Source organism: Eufriesea mexicana, unplaced genomic scaffold (assembly GCF_001483705.2).
Source record: "Eufriesea mexicana isolate 0111107269 unplaced genomic scaffold, ASM148370v2 scaffold1837, whole genome shotgun sequence".
Lineage (NCBI taxonomy): Eukaryota > Metazoa > Arthropoda > Insecta > Hymenoptera > Apidae > Eufriesea > Eufriesea mexicana.
In genome coordinates, this window is record NW_016909955.1 from 430,271 (window position 1) to 446,279 (window position 16,009).

General features: G+C 54.6%; 1 protein-coding gene across 4 annotated transcripts in view; it reads left to right on the forward strand.

Annotated features, from left to right (window-relative positions):
* The first annotated feature begins 132 nt into the window (after positions 1-132).
* LOC108549320 (uncharacterized) overlaps positions 133-16,009 on the forward strand; it is a 39,415-nt gene continuing 23,538 nt past the window's right edge. Inside the window, exons 1-2 of one of the 4 annotated variants that reach the window (XR_001890307.1) lie at positions 13,145-13,285; positions 14,789-14,988. Coding sequence is in view for 1 of the 4 variants with exons in the window: in XM_017902649.1 (XP_017758138.1) it covers positions 13,138-13,285 (148 nt within the window). In the remaining 3 variants the exon portion in view is untranslated. Of the gene's footprint in view, positions 885-13,134; positions 13,286-14,449; positions 14,989-16,009 lie in introns of those variants that run through there. The other 3 variants (XR_001890308.1, XM_017902649.1, XR_001890306.1) reach the window with 3 other exon arrangements.

The following is a 16,009-nucleotide window of genomic DNA, read 5'->3' on the forward strand; positions in this document are numbered from 1 at the left end:
CTCTTTCCTCCGGCCAGAGCGAGTCACAGCGATAAGGGTGCGCGCGGTGCATCTTTCGCGCCAACAACTTCGGCCCGATATCGAACACGGTGAAAATTATCGGATGCCAGATAACCCTTTTTACCAGCTAGTTCTTATCGTTTATCGGTTGGTACTTAAAGTGCGATATCCATCCGAGTGCAGTTTACGTATTGTGCGCGACGAGCGGGAAATTTTCATCGGGATCCCGATGGCTCGCGAGAGCGATTAGCGAAATCGACTGTCCGATCGTTTTCACACGCTCGCTCGTCTCTGCGTGTATAAGACACGTTCGTAATCGAGTAGCCCCCCCCCGGTAACCGTTTCGCAACTTTCGCAAGAATCGACGAGACGCGGACCAGAGTGAAACACGGGCGACAAGTGCAACGGATAAACGCGTATCCGACGCATAAATCGACCTTTACGTCGAAAACGATAAATTCCGTGAATCGGAGCGAAGAAAACAAGTGGCGGCGAGAATCTCGGAAGCGGTGCCGCGCCGCGCTCCTCCGCGCTTCGCGCGTCTCTCGGCGCGTCTCACGGCGCGTCTCTCGGTGTCTCTCGGTGTCTCTCGGTGTCCACTCGTTAAACGTACGCTAGCTCGAGTATCGATCGACCAGGGATTATTTTTATCGCGATCCAGTGAATTCCACGAGTTTTCGTCGCGCGCGCGTGCGGACGTTGAGCGGAAAACGAAGACGGGTCACGACAATACCCATCCGAGTCGTTGCTACGTATCGTGGACAGGCTGCTGCGCCACCGTTGAATACCGTTCGAACCTGTGGAATTTTACGCGAACTGGGACGCTCTGTTTTGGCCAGCGATCAGCCAGAACTTCGCAGCTGTGCATACAACCACGAGAACCGGTGAGTATATCGCTGCAACTTTCCTATTGCATCGAACGCGAAGAATACACGCGCGATGAAACGCGACGCGTTTGCGTGGCGTTCGAATAAAACCAGCCAGCCAGCCAGCCATCCATCCATCCATCCATCCAACCATCCATCCGACCATCCATCCAACCAACCAGCCAGCCAGCCAGCCAGCCAGCCAGCCAGCCACCGCACCGGTCGTCGAAACTTCGTCCGTCTCTCGTCAACGACCGGATCTAGCTCTCGACCATGTTCTCGGACGATTTCGCAAAAACGAGTTTAAAGTTTCGCGCGCGACTTTTTTCCCGGTAGCGTGATTCGCGAATTACAAGTAACCAACGTTTGTTCGTTAACGCGGGATATTTACAGCCTTCGCGAAACCACTCCTCCACCTCCTCCTCCTCCTCCTCCTCCTCCTCCTTTCGGAACGGATACTCGACGATTCGCGTTGAAACGGCCAACGATTTCCACGCGTCGCGTTTCGTAAGCCGTTGCTGCATCGGAAAAGTATCTCTGTACAGCAGCATAGGAGGGAGAAAGATAACTCGATGCAGGCCGAAATAAGACGATAACCGGATAAAGCCAGGCGTGCGTCGTCGTCGTCGTCGTCGTCGTTGGTGGATTCGAATTTACGCATCGAGATTCGACAGACGTGGCGGCTCGCGTGTAGCCGTGCTCGCTTATTATCGGAGTAAACGGCGTATTGACTCACCTGACTGTCGCGAGTGTGAGTCAGAGAGACAGAGTTGCAGATTGTCATGCGATGCATCGCGATCGACACTCGAAACGGACGAAACTGCGCTCCACGCTCACGGACGAGTCCATATTTTCGTGGGCGAATGGCCCGGTTCGAGACCATTCAGCCAAGCCTGATTCCGTTCGCGTCTACCGTGTGTACACGTGTGCACGCGCGAGTTGCTATGCATTGGGATAGGTCGTCGTGTTCGCTAGGACAGAGGGCGCTTTGTTCCAAGAGTGCCTCGAGCGCGTAATCACCACGCCGGACCACTCTTCCACGTTCCTGCCATACGCACGTTATGTCTTTTTCTCTCTCGCTCTCTCGCGCTCTCGCGCTCTCTGCTCCACGATTCCGTCCCTCCGAGCGTCGTTCGCCAGACCTATCGGCAATTTTCGCCTATACAACCCGTCACCGTTTCCTCCCGATCGTTACGAATTTTCGAATTTTTCCTGCTTTCCGCGCTACGTCGCACGATCGCGTTATTCCGTTTACAGGATAATTCGGCGATTAGCGGAACGACCGATTACCGGCTACGAGACCGCTGCGGCGAATAATCGAGAGGGTCGCGATTCGTGAATCAGCCGGTAGCGCGCACAATGTACGAATACAGAGAGTGCGCGGGCCATTGAAAGGCAGCGAGGCAAACGAGAGAAGAAGAGGGTAAAACTAAAAAGGATAAAAAGAGGAGGAGGTGAAACGAGAGAGGGAGAGAGGGGAGAGGAGAAGCTCGGTGCAGCCGTATTTTCGGGTGACCGTGGCCCTGCCCTCGGGACTGGATCGTTTGTGTGCCACTCGGTGCATTCTACCCGCGCACAGGGGCGCGCGCGCGCGCACACCAACCATACACGGCGAAGAGTAAAGCCGCGTGCGTGTACGATGCACCAGCGTGCACACCGTCGCATTTATATTTGGCTGGGGGGCGGAGTAGGTTCGGCGGTTTCGAGCTCGAGCGAGCGCGTTCGCGCGTGTGCGTGCGTGAGTGCGTGCGTGCGGGCTGCGTGACCGCGACGCACGCTTCGACACCGAGACGCACACAACGCCGTAGCCCGCGTGCATACGCCGCTTTTTGCATGCGCGTACTCGCAGAGAGAGAGAGAGAGAGAGTGAGCGAGTGAGGGAGAGGAGGAGGGGAGGGTCAGTGGTTTCGTCGGTTTTATTATTCGGCACTGTACGCCAACTTAACCTAGGTCAGTGTGGTAAAAAAGCTACACGCTCAGCGAGTTCGCAGTGCGCGCAGAGCGCGCGAAAGCGAGAAGCAACGATCCTACGGGAGAAAAAGGGAAGGAAACGGCGCGACGCGTGTGCGTGTCCGACGCGCGTGTACGTGTAAACGTACAGTTGCCGGCGTAAGCGCCCTCGTATGCACGCTTGCCACGAATAATCGTGCGCGACACATCCGCTGCCGAACCAGTGCCCGTTCGATGCGACTCGTACTCGCTCGCGCGCCAATTTTTCCTCCTCTCTTTCTTTCTTTTTTCTTTCCTTCCTAGGTACGCGTTGCGCGTACGTACCTACGTACGTACGTACATTCGGTCGGGTTACCTGTTCCTCGAATAGGCCGACGAGTGGATCGCGTGGATCGCGTGGGAAAACGGACGCGCGGCGCGGCGGGGTGAAAATTGGGCGAAACGGAGGAAAGTGTAGGGGGTGCGAAGCAAAGGTGAACGGTCGTACGAGAGTGTGGCAAAGTGCCGAAAGCTCGGCAAGCGCGCCGGTTACTGGTAGAAGGAGTAAAAGCGGGGAAAGATGGAGCGAGAGGGAAAGAAAGCCTGCGGCGGAGGGGAAGGCGTAAGGGGGAGAAAGACGGGAAAAGGGGCGGAAGAGGGAGATGGAAGGACCATGGCATAGGTGGGGTCGGTAGTTTCGCCAGTTAGCTGGGTTTAAAACAGCTGCCAAATTTCCCTCTCGGCCGGGAGAGTGAGAGTGACCCATCGAGAGCGAGTGTGTTCCACATCGTGTTTCGCAGCGATACAAGCCGGCGCAGCCGGCTGCACATGCACACGGACGTGCGCGAGCATACGCGCGCACACGTAGCAGCGGATCTCCACATGCACCGATGCAGGCGGTCGAGCCATTTGTGCGCATCCATGCGCGCGCTCCTACATGCACGTCTGTACGTGTAGACGGAACGCGAGTTGCACCCATCCGTGAGTTCGTCTGCCGTTGCACGTGTGCTCCTATACGTAGCCGTGCAAATGGCGTGCACACGCGCGCGCACACACACACGCACACGCACACGAAAAAGCACGTGGCAAGTTTCGAACGCGTTTACGCGAACATCGACTAACCGAACGACGACGTACGAGGAGTACACACCGAACACGGCCGTACCGCGTACCGTGTATCGGTTCGTCGGTGGTGGATACAACCCGAATACGCGAGCACGGACCACGCTTTGCAGGCGTCTCGGCGTCTGCATGCATATCGCATGCATCCACTACTGCTCAACGGCGACGCCGCCGCCGCCACCGACGACGACGACGACGACGACGACGACCGAGAAGCGTGTGACTCGCCAAGATGGTCAATCTCCTCTACGATCGGTCTTTGCCGTGTTCCCTACGCGTTACCTATCTACCGCGGACGTATCGGGAAACGCGTTCGTATATAGCTTATCGTATAGTCGCGCGTTATACCGATCGAGTATCGCGACGCGACGATATCCTCTTTGCTCGCGTCTTCGATTATTAGGACAAGTAGAGGAAACCCGTGCCGCCTCGGACGACCCAGTGTGGCCGCTTCCTTTCCGGTTCCGACTACTTTCGCGTAGATGGACAATCTCCGATCGGCGATGGGATATGACGAGCCGAGAGATTTATCTTTAGCGGTGCGTTGCCGGCGAGGGTTTAAAAATAACGCTCGCATCGGAGGAACGACGATCCTATCACGGATGAAATTTCTGAGAATTCTAACGAACCAGAGACGAGTAAGGAATTCGCGGAAGGTGAAAAACTCGCGCGATAAAGGGACAAGGGAAGAGGACGCTGCAGGAAATTCTGGCGTAGGAATAATAAGCGACATCCACGGGGAGGAAGGAGACTAATCGCGAGGCGTATACCGGAAAAGTTGAGGTTTCTACGGGTGAAAATACGAGCGACGAACACCGTGGTATTCTCGAACGAAAAGAACCTTCGAATTCCAAGGATATCCTATGATTGCAACGGGCATAAGCCAGAAATCCGAGAATGCGACGTTAAAGCGCGAAAGATACGCGGAGAGAGAAAAATGCCGGACGATATAGTACGTACGCGCGTAAACTATACATCGCTGTATACATAATAGGCGTACACGCGCGAAGGTATAAGCGACTAGGAGATGTCCTCGGTAGGATCGGTGGCGCGAGTGGTGCGAGCGGTGGATAAGCGGCTTGGCACTGGAACCTCGTGGCCGGTCGAAGATTCGTCCGAACGCAAGTAGAGCGGAACGTCGTCGTAGGCCACGCGATACTTTGGGTGCACCTGTCGAAGGATATTCGGGACGGCGCGGTACCCGATGGAAAAGTTGAGAGTCGCTGTGCTCCATGTCTGGATAGATGTGGTAGGGTGTGCGGAGAGGACAAGTCCGAAATGTGCGGGCACTGTCAGTTTCTGGGACTAGAGCAACAAGTAGTAACCGCGTTTATATCGACGCCGTTGGCTACGTAGTGGATGCACGGTAGGTATTAGTATATATGTAGGTGCATATATAACGTAACCGAATATATAGGTCGGCTGCAACGCGGCGGCAGCTGACGCAGCAGCGGAGCCGGTTTAAAGCGCAGTCGGTTACCCCCAAAATTTTCCAAGTCGGACAAAGTGGGGGTAGTCCGTTGACTAGCGGCAAGCCACCTCCGAAATACATGGAACCTGCCATGTACCGCCCCCGTTCTCTTATATACCCAGCTCTACATACTATGCACAGTCGATCGTCCAATGTCGCGCAGCAACAGTTTGCCAACGGCACGCGCGAAAAAGCTGGCGAAAATTTTTACCCCGCGCCGAATTCGCTGGTTCCCGCGCGTAGAAATTACGGGCGCATCGCGCCGCACCTAGCCGGGCTCGCGTGTTTTCATTATCGCACGGTTCGTCGTTCCCCGTTTCGCCTGCGTACACGCGTGCCGGATTATCGCGGATAAATCGATTAAATATCGGTCGACGTTCGCAAACCGCATCGATTCGCCGTATCGAAAATATTCGAGGAAATTATCATTGGGTCGATTAGCATACAGGCGCGATTACAATAGAGACAGAGAGAATTACACGAGCGGACGTAACTAAAATCGGCAGGGGAATAAAATGCCTCGTTGCAAACTGGTCAAAGCTAAAATCAGGTTCACGTTGCATTGAATTTCCAGTGAATTAAGCGCGGCGAAGGCCGTCTCTGCGCTCTTCGATAATTTTCGGGAAATTAGCCGTTAATAACGACGAAACGCGGTTAACCGAGTCTTTTCGCGGACAAGCTCGACGATTAAGCGCGTTATTCGATTAAACGTCAATTAAATACGTTCGCGCAAAACGGGTTCCGGGTGCAGGGTAAAACGACACCGATCGAATCGTTGGAACCGCGCGCTGGGCACCGCCGTCTCCGAGCGGCGCGCGCTTATCATCTCGGTCGCGGTCGTGCCACGGTTTCCTCCGAGAAACGCGCAGAGTCGAAATCGTTTCGAGTGCCGGTCGTTGACTTTATTTGTACCTGTGCCAAGCGCAACCTTCGCCGGTGTCGGTTCTACCTACCGCGGCTATGTACCTACCTACGCGCGTGTATGTACGTACATACGTATGTAGGTAGATGGCACACGGTGTAGGTACATATGTACACGCGCGGCTCAACTGCTCGCGCAACAAGTAGGTATCGCCAAAATATGGCCAGACGACCGGCGAAGAGGAAACGCGAGAGACGAGAGGAGACTGGCTTTCCCCGCGACTCTTCGTATTCCGGCCACGAGAGCCGGTGAATTCGGAATTTTCAAGGGCGGTAACGCCGGAATTGCCAGCGTCGCTGCTCTTACCGGCGTGTACATCGGGAGACGCGCTCGTTACGAAAAGAACACACACCGATCGTGGCGCGAGTGCCAGCCAGAGTGGAAAATTAACTTAATTCCAAGACGTATGGCCAAGCGGCGTGTGCGCGAGCGCGAGCGCGCCACCACCGGCACAACCGAGAAAGTTTGCCGAGTTATCAGTGCATAGAATCGTTGGCGCCGCTCCAACTAATTACAAATTAGTTACAAAGCTTGCCGAGATTCGACTTTATCGATTCGTAATGACGCGTTTAACTTTATCGGTCCGATATAGGGTATCGATCCGACTATCGCCTTCCGAGGGAACCAATCTCTCCCTTTCTCTCTCTCTCTCTCTCTCTCTCTCTCTCTCTTCTTTCGCTTCGGTTGCCCTTGCACCAAGCAAGAAATTATGGCGAACCTTTCCACTGGCGCATACCTTGCAAATCGCGCGCGCGGCTAGGATTCGACGCTTTCCATGCACCGCTTTCGGTCTCACGATCTTCGAAACGATTTGAATGCAGCAGGCGAGCTGCGATCGTTCCCGCGAACGCTGCACCGTCCGCGTACGAGGACTGTTAAAATTGCCGTTTAAATAATTTCGATCTCGATCACGATCTTCGTGAACCCGATCTCGAGCAACGACGTGGTCACGGTCAAGGTTTCCTCGCGCAACGTCCACGAGGGCGTGCGCGTCCGTCTGGTCGAAAGTTAATCTTCGTTAACCCCTGAAAAACGCGTTCGCGACGCGGAGTTTCGGACGATCGTGTCGGAGCGGAGCGTGGAGGAAAGGCGGAGCGGCGAAGAAAGGCGATGATTCGTTGGCGATGGTCGGTTATCCGTGCAGGAGCGTAGTACCACGGCATGCGAGTTACTTACGTAATACCAATTACAGTGGCTACGATAGTTAGGAGTAAACACTGGTTCGTCACCGGCATTTATGCACGCGTTACTCCGTGTCGGAGAAGAAGAGAGTAGAGCTCTCTCGCGATCGTGGTTGGAGCAAGGAGAAAACCCTTTGCCGTGCGTAACGCACCCGATAACGCACCGGTGCGAAGCGTATTCTCTCGACTGGCGTCAACCGTGACGCCACATTTACCCTGACGTCACGCATCGAGACGGTCTTGGAGAAATTTCGCCGCGACGCGACCGCGTACCACGCGTATCGCATGTATGCGCCGGTATCGCGTTTACCGAGTTGCTCGCGAATCGCGAAGCGCGTTCGTTTCGCGAGCTCGTTACGATAATACGTATCGCTGGCTAATAAAACGAATTACGTAATTTACATAATCGATACAATTATCGCGAAATTAATTTAAGTAATTGCCGACGTGGAAATTTCTGCTCGCGAGCAAAGTTAATGGGCCAGCATCGAGATGCAACCTACAAACGATTCTCGTTTCGGTTGCATCGCGTCAACGTAAACGCGAACGTAAACGCGAATGTAAACGCGAAACGAATCGAGAGTCCGCGTTCTAATTGAATTAATACCGGCGATGGTGGTGGTGTCGGTGGTGTCGGTGGTGTCGGTGGTGTCGGTAGCGACGATGGTGGCGGCCGATGGTGGATCGTAACGCGTAAAACAAAACGTTTCCTCCGCTTTGCGCGACGTAACGGCTCGGGCAAAGAGACTCGAGGACACGCCGGGATACCGGGAATCGATTCGAGAGGTGCATCGAGAGTAGCACGGATGCGTTCGCGACGCATCGACGAATGCCCCCGCGAGTCGGCGTCGTCTCCGACGGGCCGGATAACTCCCGCGTCGTTCGCGTCGACAACGTGACGCGTGACGTCGAGCGTAGAGCGCGAACGTGGCGATAAGCGGAGATACGGTCAAGGCCGGCTTGCATACCGGTCTGTCCGTTCTCTTTCCTGCACCGGCTCGACACCGGAATCAACGCGAGCGCGGCTCTACACGCTCGACGCGACGTCACGCTTCCATCTAGACGACCACGCGACGACTCTCACGACGACTCTCGCGACGACTCTCGCAACGACCACCATCGCGACCACCATCGCGACCACGATCACGACCGCGAGCAGCAGAAGAAAAATGACCGCCGCGCCGAGAACCATCGCCAGTTGCGAGGGGACCGTCCTCCGTAGATTCCACTCGCTTCGTTTCGCTTCCCCTCTCGCGCGCTCTTCGAATTCGGCGCGGCCTTCGTGGAAGGAGCCGCGCGATTGGTCCGACTGACCCACTGCCACTGACCTTGGGCCCATCCACGCACCGACAGACCGAGCGAACCGGCTGCCCCCATCCGCTACCTCGCGCACTTTCGGCAACATGTCCGACCAAACGAGACGCGTGCCGCTGCCGAGAAAGCAACGGGGACGGAACGAAGGAAGAGCCGCGTCGCCGATCAGCTGACCATCCTCTCGATCGAATCTCCTCGAAATCCTACGTCCGCGCCGTCCGGAAACCAGTCATCGATTGCAAAGTTTCTCTTTTCTTTTCCCTTTCTTCCTTTTTCCATACAAATTTGGAGAATGGCAAACGGAATGGAAGGAGCGACCGAAACGGACGCGATACGACTCGGGGGAAAGAATTTCGAACGAAGATTCCGTTCGACTCGATAACGCGTACCACCGATAAGATCGTCATTGTCCCGTGCGTTCGCCTTCCTCTCCTTTCATTTTATTCGCGCTCGATAAATAATTCATGCCGCTTTTCGAGGGAACAGCGTGTACCTCGTAACCTTGTCGCGCTCCTTGATCCCGGCTCGAGTGAGACAACGCCGGTTGCCGTGTCTCGATGCTCATTCGAGGGCGCGAAATTCGTGGCGAAGGTTCGTCGAGGGTCAATGGAAGAGAAAGACTCGATTCCGAATCGATCTCTCTTACGCCAGGCCTTGCGCGTGGCCTGTGTGCCTCTCTTGTCTCCTTTTTCTTTTTTTTTTTTTTTTTTTTTTTTCCCTCTTTTCCTCCTCTTTTTCTCCTCTTTTCCCGGACCACCGACGACGAATATCGGCTCCTCGAGAAATTTCGAGCGCGCCCGATCGATACGCGACACGGATTGGTGGGAACGCGATGGAAAAATTGGCGACGGCGGCGGCGACGGCGGACGAGGACGGATAAGAGGTCGAAAAAAGGGACGCGTGACGAAAGTTCGGCACGCTCGGCGCGCGTTCGGCTCGAATCTAAACCGTTCGCGAAGATTTGGCGTGCGTGGCTCCGCCTCCTACTCCTATCCAACCCATTCTAAACAAATGAATCATGCTCCAAAATGGCCGACTGAATTTAGACGTCACGTGGCATCGACGGACGTATACACATGCACGCGCGTATCCGATCGCTGCCACCGCCGCCGGAGCAGTTCGAGCAGTGCGGCTGCGAAGAGGAACTCACGCATAAAATACCAACCGTTATATCTCGTTCGAGAGCTTACGAATAGTACGCTCCTTTACTCTCCCCGCTCTTTCCAAACATATTCGCCAAGCGACTCTCGTGGTCGACCTTACTTTATCGATCCATCGATCGATCCGTATCCGATGGCTCGTAAAAGTTTGGCCAAATCATAAGGCGTACGCGAACGTCGCGTTGCGAGGGAAAAATAGAGAGGAGACGGTGGAAGGCTTGGGAGGAAAAGAGAGGGCACGATCGGTGCGTGAGCCGACGTGGATCAACGAGACGCGTTTAGACGCGGGTCTACGACGAGGATCGACGCGACGCGCGACGGTAGGCGTAGATTTTTCGGTACGTGGCTCAGGCATTGGCTCGCAAAGAGAAAGGCCGCGTAAAGCGGGCTGACTACCCACATGTAACGACACGCAGCTTAAAAGGCCGGTGGAAAATTTAACGTCGAGTATACGTGGAATTGGTTTTGCCGCTGGATTAAACGACAATGTCGATTCGGTCAAATGCCGCGCGCTGCGTCTCGTTCCCTCTTCGAGACGGCTCGCGCGAGCGGCCGCGTGCGGAATCGCGCTCGGCATCTGCTCGTCCCCGTTGGAAAATACACCAATTTCGCGAGTATCGCGTAACGGATCCATCCTCGTCTCGGCTCTCACCGCGTCGTCCATGCTCCGTCGCGGCGACGGCTCCGTTGTCGTGAGAGCCGACGCAGAAGGCGTCGACATAGGGCGCCCTATCTAATCAGCCACTTTCGACTGCCATCTTGAAACCCGAAGCACGCCGTGCCCCAAGATTATCTAACGAATTTCTAAACCGTCCGTTCGTCCGCCCGCCTCAAGGTCCGGCGTGATCGCCTCTTTTACCGTCGAGATCCCCTTCTCTGTCACCTTCCTCTCGACACCCCGACGCCCCTTCGCGCCGCTCTCCGGCTATTCCGAATGGTCTTGCGCAAAGTTTGAAACGGTACGCGAAAAAGATAGGCTTGCCCGCGATAAGATAGACCAATAAATATATAGATAGGGCGCTGTTTCGACTTCCAGCTATCCTACGAAACGCGCGCGATATTGCATATCGCGTATATGCGCGTGTGTGCGCGCGTCTACGCGGGGGACATATCGCGAGAATTCGCGAAAGATCTCCGGAAATCGAAGGGTAGTACTCGAGGAGAGCTGTCGAATCGCGCGATCATTTTTTCCCCGCGTCGTAGAAAGAGCGCGTGGACGCGCGTTTGCACGTACGAGGAGGAAAAAATAGAGAAAGAGGGACGACGTGGATGCGTACGCGAGTTCTGGCAATTACGGCGAGGTAAGAAAGGCACGGGAGGGGGTATTAAATATGGCCAGATAAAAGTTATAATCGCGTTTATCGTAGATGCACCCATTAATGAGAACTTCATGGTCAATTTAACGAGATTTTACGATACCGTGACTGTAGCGCGGGAACCGGTGCGCATATTTTCAGTTAATAAATTAATTAATAGACGTTCGCGGGAATATATATATATATATATTGGAAAGGCCGTAAAGTTCTCGCTTCGAAGGCGTATCGCGTTGGCGGACTAGCCGAAAGACAGCGGTAGGCTTTTATTCGCATGGCGCGTCTCCGGATGTTGCTCGCGACGCCTATTTATTGCCCATCGATCTCCAGAAAAGCTAGCGAACGAACGCGGTAGCTCGGCGCGCCATAGCGATTAGCTTTTAAATTTCAAATCGCAGCAGCAACTGCATCAAATTGTCTCCTATTAAAAGTGTCATGGCCACGATGGCGTACGCGGAGGAGCGGGGCGGAACGCGGATCAGGCGCGGGTTACCAAACGTCTGCGTGCGTGTTCTCTTGCGTGAATCGGCCACGCTCGCTGCCAGCTCGGAGATGGAAACGTGCGCGACCAATGAAAAATCTCGCTCGCGATTTATCGCGGTGCTCGTGGAATAACGGATCGTTAAAATTCGTCGGACTACCGACGAGAGTAAGAGCTAATCTTTTTCGCTCGAATTGACTCGGCGTTGCTCGTTCGGCTGGTCGAGAGCCGACGTCGACGACGACGACGACGACGACGACGACGACGCGAATAATTTCCACCGTTCTACCTTTCGGTTCGAAACGAAATTGGTTCGATCGGCCGGCGTTCCAGAAACCCGGTGAGGCATTCTTAAATTGGATTCTAGAAGGATCGCGTTTTACGAAGAAAAGTCTGGGAAAGGAACGGGGAAGGAAATCGATAAAATTCGCATGTAAGAATGCATTAAACCGATCTATGACCGTAAGACAAAGCAACGCGACTGTACGCCTCTCTATATACGTATGGTGGTTTTAGGAAACGGGCAAACGTTCTTTGCTCTAAAGATAGCGATTCATGTCTCGGAGTAACGTCACGCGTAACTCCTTCGAGTCTAGAGGCAAGGAAACGGAACGCGGATGAAAGATTTTTCGAAACGCGCGACCCGAGTTTTCGCGGGAAAACTCCAAATTTGCCGCGTGGTTCGCGATTCGCGCGGCGCTCTGTACATCGACGCGTAACGGTGCCAAGTCGACGACGACGACGACGATGATAACGACGACCGTAGAGATTCAATGGACCCCGTCGAGTTTGGCGATCCTCGATGTTCGGTCGTAGAAAAGAAGAGCGGCGCAAAGTACTGGCGTAACTCGTAGAGAACGGTGGTACACCAAAGTGACCGTGCGTGAGCGATTCAACGTTTGAGAAGGATGGCAGTGACGAAGGTAACGGTGTAGTGGTCGTGGTCGTGGTCGTAGTAGCGTCAACACGACGACAACGACGACGAGAATACGAGTAGAAAGACGAGGACTATGGCGACGGTGACAACGACAACGTCGACGTTTGTGACTACGACTACGACTACGACTACGAGAACGACAATGAGAACACGAAGGATGGTGGTAGTAGTGGCAGTGCTGGTGGTGGTAGTAGCGATGGTGGTGGCGGTGAGTAGAAGAAGGTCGCGTGTATTGGTAACGCGGATGATACACATAGTCGAAAGGTAGTAGTAGTCGTGGTAGTCGTAGTAGTAATAGTAATAGTAATAGTAGTAGTAGTAGTAGTAGAGTAAGAGTAGTAGTAGTAGTAGTAATAGTAGTAGTAGTAGTAGTAGTAGTGGCGCGAGTCGGTGGTGAGGAGGATAGCGGTGGTGTTGTCGGGCGGTGGTGGTGGGACGAAGATGGTGGGGTGGTTGGATGGCGGCGCTCCTAGCGCGCAAGCCGCACCGTCCGACGCGGATGCAGTTACGGGAGCGCAGCGCGACCCAATGCAACTCGACGAACGTCGCATATCCGGAGCCGGATCAAACGTCGAGGCCTGGGCAAGTGGTGCGTGTGCGTGTGTCGCTTCATCTCCCTCTCGCCTGTGCGCCCGTGAAACACGCGAGAGAGAACAAGGGGGAGTGACGGGAAAAAACGGAAGCAAGAAGAAACCCGAAAAGAAACGAACGAAATGAGAAACGGTGTTTTCCTCGGCGGTGCGTAAGCGCGTCTCTCCTCGAGAAAGAGCAAGGAAAAAAAAGAAGGCGAGGAGAGGGAGAGAGAGAGCGAGAGAGAGAGAGAGAGAGAGAGAGAGAGAGAGAGACGACCGGTGAGAAAGACGACGGAGAGGGAACGATCGTCGCGAAATAACCTTGTCGACTCGTGCAACAGATATTAAGGAATTCGTTGTTTTGCTCCTCCGATCGAGACGAACCGCCGTTGTCGTCGTTGCTGCTGTTGTTGCTGTTGTTGTTGTGCACGCGCGCCGTGATTCGCGCTTCGTACACACGACCTCGCTGTATAAACTCCTCGTTTTCCGCTCCGTTCTCGTGGTTACGGCGTGCCGCTACGAGCGAGGGAACGCTCCTCCGTTCCACAGAGGAACCGCACACACCACCGGCAAGTAGAACAATCGACGGATCGTTCTATCGCGAACGATCGAAAAGACACGCAGCCGAGAAATAGAAAGAGAGTGGGAGAGAGTGAGAGAGAGAAAGAGTGAGAGAGAGAGAGAGAGAGTGAGAGAGTGCGAGAAAGAGAGAAGGAAGGAAGGCAGGAAGGAAGAAAGGAAGAGAAAGAGGGAGAGAAAGAGAGAATAAGGGAGAAGAAAAGACGAACCGGTGTGTGCTAAGATCGTGGTGGCAGTGATCGTAAGAACGTCGTCGTCGGTCGGCGTACGTGTTCTACGTACTTACGCGGCGAACGGTGGAAAACGCAGATCCGTCGGTGGAATCGCGCGCCTCCAATTTCCTGCCGCTCGAATCCTCCGATCGAATTCGACGAGAAGGAAACGGAAAGGCGCAAAACGATAAACGGAAAACGAAAACGTTAAAGAGCAAAAGGGTGAAAGAGGGAGAGAGAGGGAGAGAGAGAGAGAGAGAGAGCGGGGGGAGAGATAGATAGATAGAGATAGATAGAGAGAGAGAGAGAGAGAGAGAGGGAGAGAAACGAAACGGAACGAGAGAGAGCAAGAGGGAAAGAAAGAGAGAAACAGACAGAGAGGTAGAGAGGAGAGAGAGAGAGAGAGAGAGAGAGAGAAAGAGGAGAATACTAGCGACGCTCTCGAGAGGATCGGAAGGATCGAACGGAGGAGAGCAACAGGCTCCTAGCGTGGAAGGAAGACGGTGGAGGGGAGGCGGTACAACTGGAGAGTTCGGTGCAACCGTCGATTCCATTTCGTTAGTTCGCGCTCGGTCTCCTTTTTCGTACGCGTGTCAGTCTACGAGCGAGCCACAGCTACGTGTTCCTCGCTGGAGGAGACCTTGTCGACGGTTCGCGGCCGTCGATCGTTTCGCGGTCGCGCCTGTGTTTTACGTTCTTTGTCTCGTTTTTGTTTCTCGGTGCGTGAAGAAATCGTAAGCGACGAGACGCGAGAAGATCGCGATTAATTTGGAAGAAAATGTCAAGGAAGATGCGCGGCGAGCGCGGCTACCGGCTCGACGCGAGAGTGGCGAGCCGCTACCAACCATTCTGAGAGGACGGAGCAGCGAGCGCATCGTCGAACGTCGCGCAAGAAGGAAGTGCAACCCGTGATTCTTCCTGCCGTGAGAGTGAGTACCGGCGATGATTGTTTTTCTCGTCCCCTGTTTCGGAGAAAACCTCGTAGGACGAATCATCGTAGAACGAATCGCGCGAGTACAAGCACGCGTGTACGCGTACGCATACGTATACGCGGCGATCCGCGCCGCTAGTGCGAGAGGGCTTATGTCAACGTGTGCACGCGCGTCCGCGTACACGCGTACGTCCGTGTGAGCGCGCTCGCGCTCGTGCTCGCGCGCACGAGACACACCGAGAGGGAAGAAAGGAAGGGGCCACCGGAGGGGGAGGGCGTGCGAGTAAGACAGACTGAAACCTAGATAGAGCGAGAAAGAGAGTGTGTGTGAGAGAGAGAGAGAACGAGAGGGAAAAGCGAGGGAGAGGGAGGAAGAGAGAGAAAGAGAGCGAGAGGGGTTAGAGAAAGAGCAAAGGGGCCGAAGGGAAGGAGGAAAAGAATCGGGGGAAAAGATAGAGACGGAAAGAGGAGTGCCCTCGCGTGCGCGTGTGTGCATGGAACGAGCGTGTGCACGTGTCATCGTATGCGATTCTAGGTGCGTGAGAGAGCAAGAAAGACGAAGCTGTCGGGTTGCGGAGAGGAGAGGTCGAAGGGAGGGAGATCGACAGGCCACGAGACGCACTAGAGAGCTTCTTAGACACCAAAATGGCCGAAAAGACGGTGCGCGCTCTTGAACGAGCCACGCCGCGCGTTTCTTTCTTTTCTCCGCGTCCTTTTCGCTTTTCCTCCAGCGTTTCGCCATCCTCCGCAAATTATCGCCACCTCTTCCCTATCAACGTTCATCCTCCGTTCACGCGCCATTCGCGAATTTCCGCGGAAAAACGGAAAACGGAAAAAAAGTAAAGCGATCCGCTTTTCCATTCTCGCTTCTCTCGCGCGTTTCGTCGACGCGTTTCGATGCGCCTTCTCGCGCTGGTAGAAGAGTCTTCTTATCGGTGTTTCGTCTACCTTCCGTTCCCGAGTCCTCCCTCTCGTATAACGAGTGACCTCGTTACGTTCGCCCGAGCCGGTCTTATGTC